The sequence below is a fragment of the Anneissia japonica genome, unplaced genomic scaffold (assembly GCF_011630105.1).
Source record: "Anneissia japonica isolate Jap-2015-1 unplaced genomic scaffold, ASM1163010v1 scaffold288246_len349457_cov184, whole genome shotgun sequence".
In the NCBI taxonomy this organism is placed as follows: Eukaryota; Metazoa; Echinodermata; class Crinoidea; order Comatulida; family Comatulidae; genus Anneissia; species Anneissia japonica.
In genome coordinates, this window is record NW_022752398.1 from 323546 (window position 1) to 333607 (window position 10062).

General features: G+C 35.2%; 2 protein-coding genes and 1 long non-coding RNA gene across 5 annotated transcripts in view; 1 reads left to right on the forward strand and 2 right to left on the reverse strand.

The window, feature by feature from the left end:
- LOC117122292 (39S ribosomal protein L38, mitochondrial-like) overlaps positions 1–3393 on the reverse strand; it is a 7231-nt gene extending 3838 nt beyond the window's left edge. The window contains exons 1-3 of the mRNA XM_033267834.1: positions 3236–3393; positions 818–949; positions 138–346 (exon numbers count right to left, since the gene is read on the reverse strand). Of these exons, the coding sequence (XP_033123725.1) occupies positions 138–346; positions 818–949; positions 3236–3368 (474 nt within the window). The 5' untranslated portion in view covers positions 3369–3393. The remainder of the gene's footprint in view (positions 1–137; positions 347–817; positions 950–3235) is intronic.
- On the forward strand, positions 3384–7925 carry LOC117122294. 2 transcript variants are annotated; one of them, XR_004447691.1, is made up of 4 exons: positions 3384–3510; positions 5636–5689; positions 6334–6444; positions 6857–7925. It is a non-coding gene; the product is annotated as an uncharacterized LOC117122294 (long non-coding RNA). The 2 variants fall into 2 exon arrangements; XR_004447690.1 differs by having other exon boundaries at positions 3397–3510; positions 6334–6440.
- Positions 7926–8166: 241 nt separating this feature from the next.
- The window catches only part of LOC117122293 (craniofacial development protein 1-like), a 13883-nt gene continuing 11987 nt past the window's right edge, over positions 8167–10062 (reverse strand). For both annotated transcript variants that reach the window (XM_033267836.1, XM_033267835.1), the window contains exons 8-9: positions 9984–10062; positions 8167–9559 (exon numbers count right to left, since the gene is read on the reverse strand). In XM_033267836.1, the coding sequence (XP_033123727.1) occupies positions 9463–9559; positions 9984–10062 (176 nt within the window). In that variant the 3' untranslated portion in view covers positions 8167–9462. The remainder of the gene's footprint in view (positions 9560–9983) is intronic.

Genomic DNA, 10062 nt, shown 5'->3' on the forward strand with positions numbered 1-10062 from the left:
ATTGTGTTGGTTTTGGGCAGGCCAGTCAGCCATAATTTTTTGTTGTTCTTATATTGGTGAAGTAAATGATATATGATACCATAAACATTTTGTGGTACCAAAAGTTATTTGAGAATTGAACAGCACAAAATACAAACCTCTTGTGGTGTAACTACATTGCCCCAATATACTGGCATTACAGTATCATCATCCACATCATAACTTATATTCATTACAGACCAAGATATGAATTCTGCTCCATCGAAGAGATCCTTGAAGATGTTATAGTTCTTTGCAACATCTCTGATGTGGTATGGTCCTGATGTCTTCTCCCATTCTGCCTCAACCTCATCTAATGGCACCACCACTGATGAAATAAAAATTATCTAAATACTCAGTACGTTCCCAAATACTTGAAAAATATTTCTGCCGCTCCAAGTTTCTCCCCTATCTTCCTTCTTAATCTTATAATTAACAGATTACTTGCATCATACATTCATATTCATTATTTTTAAATTACACTTTTTACATATTAAGACCTATTATGTATACACTGTGTCTGTATTTAACATTTTTCAATCTTTGTCAATTTAAAGTCGAAGGTATGTCCCCGATCCTTTTATGTTCACTTGGATAGGCTTATATTCATAAGACTTCTACGGATGGATACCTTGTTCAAAGCAAGAAATTAAGTTGTCTTTTACCCAGTACAGCTCCTACATTTTATTTTTGTTGGAACATTTTTAACCTATGAATTGTATTTAAGCTTAAATGCACAATTTAAATATTGTCTAACATGTAGATACAGTGAGACAAATGTGCCTAAAATAATACTTACATTTTCTTTGCCTTGCTAACCGTTCCAACTCTGGTGTATTTTTTATTTTGTGCAATATCTTGCTTCTATGTTTATTTTTTAGTTTTTTCGATTGAGGACAGGTGGGAAGACCAATGTCTATTCCATCTGACACTGAAATAATATAATAATTCATTAACAGTTTAGATATGAAATTATTTTTTGTTCTGAGGAAACTTTACTGCTATGGAAATTCACAATTTACAATCATCTAATTTACAAAACCACTGCCACATTTAAGAAAGTAAACATTAACCAATTTTGAGGTACCAGGATTTATACTAATGGGTGCAGAGAGACAAACAATTAAAGTACCTTGCATTAGTGTAATGCAAGGGTTTCAAGCCCGTATTATCAAGTTTTAAAAACCAAATTGCAACAAACGTTCCAACTGTCCTGATTTGGTCAGGAGTTTTCTCTCCAATCTCCCGGTCTCCTAATTTTTATAATTCGTGCTGAATTGTAAGAAAAGAGCCCCAAACACCCAAAATGATAGGCTTTTTTGATAAAAGTGATTGAGTGTTTTTGTGTAAATTTTTGTTTTGTGTGCCGACTTTATACCACCGTTGTTGGCGTACAAATCAAAGGCCTTCCGCGTGTTACTGACATCACCTGTAACAATATGCTGCAATCACAATGCATGGATGCATAGAAAAAACCTTGATTTTCAACATTTCTGCAGTACGGGCGCACACCAAATTTTGAGTTCTAGGGGTTGGAACATCTGTTGGAACCACTGCGTTAACTGCTCCTACAAATTGTAAGCAGTTAAACAGTTCAAAAGTAACTGTATCAAAAGTCTACTAAAAGTCAACATCTTTTTATAGTTTGCCTGTTGTATACATACATATATTACAAAAAATGCTGTTTATGGAAATCCGAGTTGCTTACAGTGGTAGCGCTAGGATTTCCCCAACGGCTATAGCCCCTCCCAGCCCCACCGTAGCACCGCCACTGCTGGCTTGACCCTAAGCTTAAACTTTATTCTTTAATGCAATATGACGTGTTGGAAGAATACTATAATGTACAAAAAATACATTTTGATGCTGAGTGTGGGTTCTGAACAGTGGTGGTGGCAACGGGGAGCAGGGGAAATTCCCTGTCAGACGGGCCTGGACCCCATGCAAAAAAGTGAGCACAATTAATCGTTATAGACTTTTATTGAAAATTGGAAGTATACGTATGAATTTGGGCCTAGGCCTATTAAGTCTCGCATTTAATTTATGGCTCACAATTCAGCCATGTGCTGTAACGTAGGCCTTTTCATTTTACTGTAGACTGAATAAATATACCTCAATGTAAAGTCGTTATCATGCTACTCAAAGTTTTTTTTTTAAATTGTTAAAGAAAGGAAGAATTTGCACAATTTGCAATTCAAAGGAAAGTCAAACATACATCTCAACTCAAATTGTGCAAGACAGCTATCTACATTGGGCCACAGGAATGAAAGTTGTAGATTTGCGTCCACCGCCCACATGCCAAAAAAGCTACCGCACGAAAATTTTCATTATTTTGAAAAGTTCATTATTTTGAAAAAAAATATACTTCGTTTTAAAAAACGGACTTTCTAAGTCGTAAACAGACAGAAAAACGATCTATTCATCACTGATCACTCGTCGCGAACACCTAGCGAAGGCAGGCCTGCCACATCGCACCATGATCGTCGATCAATCAGTGCTGAGGTCATTTACGGGTCAAATCGATCTTTCTGACCAATAGGAAATCTTGTATGTTCAATTTCCACAATGTGTGCTCTGAAGCGTGTACAATACTGTAATAGATGACTAATAAAAGAGTACTGTATCAAAATTGTTAACAAGTGATTTTTTCTAGTTATTTACATTGCGCTGATGCCGTAATCTCTATCAAACTACAGGTATATAATTCCAACATTGAGGCTAAAGTAGAAAAGAATCTGTTTTATAGGCTAGTACTGTGTACATTTATGATTGTAAGCATTGTTTCTTGGGAATAAATGTAAAATTACCAATGCCGCGGCTTGTGGACAGCATTTATAAAAAAAATAATGAATAATGAAAAATGAAAAAAATGCCTCATGTGTTTTCAAAATTTTTCGGACGCAAATCTACAACTTTCATTCTCGTGGCCTTGTAAGTTGTTAAATAATTCCTCCTCGTTATTTCTCTGCAAATAAGTAACTACATTCATACGTAGGCCTCTGCGCTAATTACTACAACTGACTACTACCTAGCCTAGGCCCCTAGGCCTAGTACTGTAATACTAATAGCCTAGGCCTAGTAGTAGTAGTGGTAGTATTAGCCTAGCCTAGCCTAGGCCTCCTAGTATAGAGTAGCCTTGCCCTTGCTTAACTGGTTGCTAGGCCTATCCTAGATAGCTTAATTAAATGATTTTGCCATGCGATTAAGTGAGAAAACTTACACGCTGAAGAAAACAAACGTTGATGTTGGTTATAAATGAGTCTCTTATAAGTAATAAGCGGATATATGCTTCGAGGAGGTAATCGAAACATTGATCTTAATCGGGACATGTTTTGTACACAGGAGGTCGCCATTTTTCAGCCCTCTATCGATTGCTCAACTTTGACCTCCTGACCTTGGTTATTTAAAGAGAGATGGTCGTCGTATCGTGAAGTCTAGGCTTTGCTTTCGTCTCAAATATTGACTCTTATAAGTATGGGTCTTTTTGGATTTATGGTAAGGATAAAGACAATGAATCCAATAGGCCTAGGCCTACCTTCCCACAGGCTTAGCTTAGGCTAATAATAATACTGCTATAGCTTAATTTTAGAATTTTATTAGGCAGGCCAGCCCCCCCCCCCATAACTGTTGGTAACTAAACTGAAAACAGTGAGGGGCTAGGCCTAGGTCTAGTTTAGCCTAGCCCTAGTAGTAGTCTAGCTAGGCCTAGCAGAGTAGGCCCTGCTAGTAGGCTAGGCTAAGGCTCTAGGCTATACTATTTAAGTGGCGTAGCTAGGCCTAGGCCAAGATAGATTCAATCAAGTCTAGCCTAGGACTAGGTTATACACCAATCACCAGGCATGGCAGGCGCTAATGAACTTTCGCACCTGACTTTTAATTCTGAATTTCTTTGCCTCTGTCAGTTTTCTTCTCACAGTCACAACACATAATTTTAACAAATTTTTACATATGATTCAACCACTCAAAAAGTACATTTTTCAACAAAAAAACAATACAGTACCTTTATAAATTTATAGAGGTTGATACAGCATTTCCGCGCTTGCTAGCACGACGAGCTGTACACAATTTTGCTGCTTTGCAATCAAGAAATTGCCAGAATGTCCGAGTCAATTCTGAAATTTTGAAACAATTAAAAGCCAGTCTTATAATTTGAATCTGAATTTTCCCATGAAACATCCGTCAACAAAATGTGGCATTATGTGGTAACTTTCATGTCGCAATCAAGGATAATCAAACCGAAGCTTAGCACTCAGAGGTGGAGGCCACGGGGTTCAGGTGCTCCACCCCACCCTGCTCTCCGGGAGAAAAACCACAATTCGTCATGAAAAAAAATTATGCTATTTTCTACATGTTTGTAGACACTAAAATTGATTAAATAAGCCTTTAAAACCCCTAAATTTTCAAAATTTTTGTTGACCTTGCCCCAGGACTACAGTACTTTTGGAACATTGTAAGTGACGCTCAACCACACCTACTTTGCTGTCGTCGGGGCATCGCCCCTCCCTCTTCCATCGGGGACCTCGGACAGATTCGCTGTACTTATTTGCGGGCTTATTTGTTGGAAAAGGTACTTTGTGAGTGGTTGAATCATGTGGACATGTTTGTTAATTGTATGTTGTGACTGTGAGAAGAACATTGAGGTTAGAAAATTCAGAATTAAAAGTTAAAAGGTGCGAAAGTGCATTAGTGCCGGCATGGCATTCCTAGTACAGTATGTCGTACACAGTTAAGTTTGAGAAGTTTGCATATTTTACAGTGTTTACATTGGCCTAGGCTTATCTGAAACGTTGGCGGCGCCTACCCTGGTAGGCAGAAGATTCACAAAGTATTATGATAAATGCATTGGAAATCAGGATGCTGGTTACCTGAGAGATTTGAAACATTGCGTGACTACACCAGTTGGCTTGGGGAACGGGAGGGTCAGCGGGCCCTTCTGGGGTCCAGAAACAGAGCCCCTGTGGGTCCAGGGTGTGAGGGCCCCTGGAGCTCGGATGAATTGAGCATTTTTGAGCTGTTTTCAGGGAGTGTTTGTTGACAATACCTTGTACGGTAAATAAACAAAAATATTTTTAATAAAGCCACGTTCAATTTGAGTTTCAATGTACTGTACATCATGTTTAGTTTGAGCACCTGAACTATGTACAAAAAATGTTGTTACCAAAAAATGAATAGGCAAACTGATCAATTTTTAGTAACGTGTCAGTGAATTAAGACAAAAATGAAAAATTATAATTTTTTAGATTTTTTTTTTTTTAAATTTCCAATATATATAACTATGATATATGTGAGTGAATTTCATTCATGTAGCTTTTGTATTTTTGGCACAACAAAATGAAATATAACCAGCATCCTCATTTCCAATGCATTTCTCATATACTTTGTGAATCTTCTGCCTACCAGAGGGACTTGCTTCTTTTCAAAATAAAGTCCACTGCGCTTCTACTAAATGTTTTACGGTATATAAATTGGTCAGAGTACTTTACTCATAGTACAGTGCATATATACCAATGAGCATTTGTTTGGCTAATTGCATGTTTATGAACAGTTATGATTTTTTTTTTTAATTCCAAGAAATTGAAAATTATTCATAATCAAATTTTTAATTATGTTTCCTCCTCAGGGCGGATTCATTTCTGGTACTGTCTTTGGAATCTATGCAACTCAGCATTATGACGTAAGTAAAATAACACTAACTAACTAAACACACTATCTAACTAGCACACACAAGGACCCACCCACACATACAGATTCAACTTACTGCTTTGATCCTGGCCATGTTTTTCTCCACATTTCTTCATTTAATTTTTACTTTTCTTTATTGTTTTTTTTTTTTTACTGCATTATTTTTAACTTCAAAAGTGGCATATCTAAGTCTTGAAATGGGGGTGGGGAGTTGATGTAGGGCACTAGCATGCAGAATAAGGTGATTTGAGATGAACTACTTCAGTGTGATTTTTGGGAGGGAGACTAGGGATGTGAATATTTTTTTTGGGGGGGGGGTGTGTGGGGCATGCACCTTTGCACACCTAGATATGAACAGTTAATTCTGGTCTTGCTCTTTTCTGTTCTGCGAATGCAGTAGTGCTATACAATTGTACAGCCACTTACTATGTTGGAATAATAAAATTTCAAGATTTCTAAATCTATTTCTTGAATATTTACAAGGATGAACCAATATATATCACACTCAGATTAAAAACACCATCTTTAATAGTGTAATTTAAATATTTTCTTTTAATTTATTCTCATCCTGTAAAATGTGCTTCACTGTGTTATTTGTACAGTACTTTAAGTTTCAATTGTAAATTTCTTTTCTAGATTCCAGACATAATGAATCTATTTGCAACCCTGAAAGAATCAGCAAAAAAATATGAAAAGAAAGACTTAGCTTTACCACCGAAAAAAGAAGACAGTTGACCAAAATAGTGAGTGAGTCTACATTTACTTATCTTACCATATGCAAGACTTCTTTTATAATTTGTTTTTCAAACCCACTGCTGCTGATTTAGGAAAATTTCTCAAAATTTAATATTATTTTTGGCCAGTTGGCACTACCGCTACCAGGAAAAAGATTTTAGAAAAAAAAGATTTTTTAACTTATTTTTTATTATGCCCACCGTTGACTTGATGTCCCCCAAAACAAAATATTTATTTTTCCTTTTTTATTTAGCAGTAGTAAAAGCAGTTGATGTGTATACTTAATATGAAAGTCAGGTCTAATAATAGATTATCCCATAGTCTATGTCAATGTTGTCAACAGTAGAGAGGTTTCAGACCAGAATATTCAGTAAAAAAAATGGCCTAAACTTAAATATAATGTTCCTTATTTTTTCCATTTCAGGTGGATTTTCTTTTCGGATGAATTTTGTGAAATCAAGGCCCAATATTATGTGCTTGGTCCAAAAGAGGAATACAAATGAGGAAGAAATACTGTAATATTTTTTTCTAAAAATATGTATATATATGGAATGTTTGTATGTACAGTAATTGAGAGGTTCATGTTATTACCTAATTGTATTAGTAAATGCAAAGAGGATGCAGCAATCTGGGCTAGGGTTAAAGGTGGTGCCTCTTGTAAAGAAATCTAAATTGATTAGTTAACTTCACATATTGATAATTTTTTTGTTTAGTTTACTATACAATAATTGGTACAGTGTACCAATTTAATTCTACAATTCCCCCTCAGGAAAAAGCACATCATTACAAACAATTGTACTAATTCATTCAGATTTTACAGTAGTCAGTCATATGTGTATACATACTAAATAACATTGGGTTATCTAATGGTTTATATATATACTTAATATGAAAGTCAGGTCTCATGGGAGGTCCATGTTATATTGATAATTTTTTTGTTTATTTTACTATACAATGTTACAGTGTACCAATTTAATTCTGCAATCCCCCTCTAACCTGCAATTGGGTGTGGCCCCGGCTGACAGCTTTTGGAGACACTTACAGTAATTGGTTGGTCGAATTGAGGAGCCTATGCAGTGTATGCGATTTTATTGAAAATTTCGAGTCAGTGTAACCAGACGTTAGGTGAAATAGGAAAGTCAAAGTATGTATTCCAATTTTGGAACTGACCCCTGCCCAGACCTGCAGAAATATACTTGAATAAATTATAGCCATAATAATGGGCCTTCTGAGGTCAAGATTTTGTATGTTAATTCTTCAGTAGTATATAGTGTATTGAAAAAAAAAAATGTCTTCATGAAGAATGTATGGACATTAAAACATTTACAGTATGGAAGGTAAATTACTGCAAACTGTGCATGTATGCTATAATCAAAACCTATAAATTTTAGTTCTCTCATGTTGATCAGTGTGGATATGTACAGTATTTTTTTTTTAAATGACAAATTGAGGGGACTCATGACTCCCCTCAAAATAAAGTTTTGAAAGTTGCACATTATTCTCTTCCTCGAGTTCATCTGGATCTGGATTATGTTTGGATTGTCCTCCATAGTTGTGTAAATTGTTAATCAGATTGTCACCTTGTAGAGGATCTAACTGTAAAGAGGTTGGCTACAGCCATCACCCCATAACATCCATACACCATTCATTAGTCTTGTATAATCCTGCAGACAGCAATCAATGCATAACCTTCTTAGCATAGGTAGTGTAAATCATACAACAGAACTATACGGATAATAAAAATCAGATAAACTTTATTCACATACCATACTTTTTCATTACCACTCAGTTTTGATGCAGGTAAAGCAGTTCTTTTATGATTATTAATCATTTATATACAACATACAGAACAGTACTTATGTTTTTGCTATTTTATTGGTAATCAGAGAATGTAGAATTAGTTTAATGGTTCCATTTTATGTAAAAGGTGCATGGCATGGCTGTCATTGCCGAATTCATCATGTTGTTTTTGAGTCCTAGTCGATGAAATGCATTGGTATTAGGTAAGACCATGTGGGTTTGATTGTGCACTACCATTAAACACAGACAATCTCGGCAGCAAATTGGCTCATAATAATATAGCTCTTTACTGATATATAAAAGAAATATCTAGAATTTTTTCATGATTAGAAAGATGGAATGCTCCATCTAACAAATAGTATTAATAAACATTCATTGTTGTTTCTATAATATCCTACTACTGTATAACCAGGGAACTTATTAACTGCAAGTACTTTCTATAACTTTAATCAATGATAACAAATCTACTGCCACAAGCAAAAATCTGGGAACTAACCTAATTTAGACTGTTTGCAATGCTATGGCACCGGTATCCATCTAACAAGATGCTGACAGAGCTTCATGTGTGGACTAGTAGCTCGAGTTACTTCGTGTATGCCCTTTAAAATGTATACAAGACAATAGTTTACACTGGGCATACGATTTATAGTCCTTATCTCCGAAGATTTGTTACCAGAACATTACTGTATGGCTGTAGGCTACACCTAATTTAACCTCCATGAAGTGTGCTTTATTAACTTACTATTTTAATAATGTACATACAGTAATTGTATAAAACAAAACTACTCTATGGTGTGCGGACCACATGACTAATACAGATATACCATACATATCAAGTTTATTTACTCAACAGTGTGACTAAGATATAGCAGCCAAATAAAATAATCGTACATACCCAGTGAACAATTTTACGTTAAAAAAAATATAGTAAATATAGTAGTTAATTATCAAGTTAATTTCATTTTAACATGGATAATTAGATCTTAGCTGAGTGTGACCATTGATAATTACACTTGCAGAGTCATTCATCATATGCAAGTCTTATAAATACAATAAGAATATTGGAAAAAATAGACTGTAATTTAGCTAATGGAATCCTCAATATTATAATGAAACTATAGTAAATGAATTGTAATAATTATTTAAAATTTCCAATCTTGGTGACATGGCAACTGATGTCCTTGAAGCTTATTATCCATCTTGCATCTTGTCAATCTTTCATTTTGAAGGTCACCTTGTACTCTTGTTTAAACCCAATCTGAAGCTCTTCTCAATCTCGTACTGCCGTTGATTTGCCCTGTCCAAGAAATCCCTCTTTTCCAAAAACCTGTAGAATTTTTAACATAATTATAAAAACAAAGAAACACCACTAAGTACAGTCAGACAAAAAACCAACATTGATTTACTGGAAATTTTGTAGAGACAATAATTAAAATACTGCATTTACATTCAAAAATAAATAAGGCATAAGGCATATATATAATAAATAATTCACAAGACCAATAAATGATAATGATAGGGAGTGATCGATAAATTATCCCAGGCACACAGGGGGAAAATTCAAGTTACAATAGTACACCATCTTTCAGCTAAACAAATTCCCAAGCTATTGGTCCTGCATGCAATATGGCCCATGTGCATGTTAAAGAATGCAATGCATTCTTTGCAAAAGCACAGGGGATTGTCTCATGGTGTACTTTTCATACTACCAGGACTACCCCACATAAAAACACACCTATCATACAGCTTACCCATTTTTGCCTTTGTTGTGCAATTTGAGTTTATCGTCAATACCTTCCTTTTGTTTGAATGAATTCCAGTCCAGTCTAG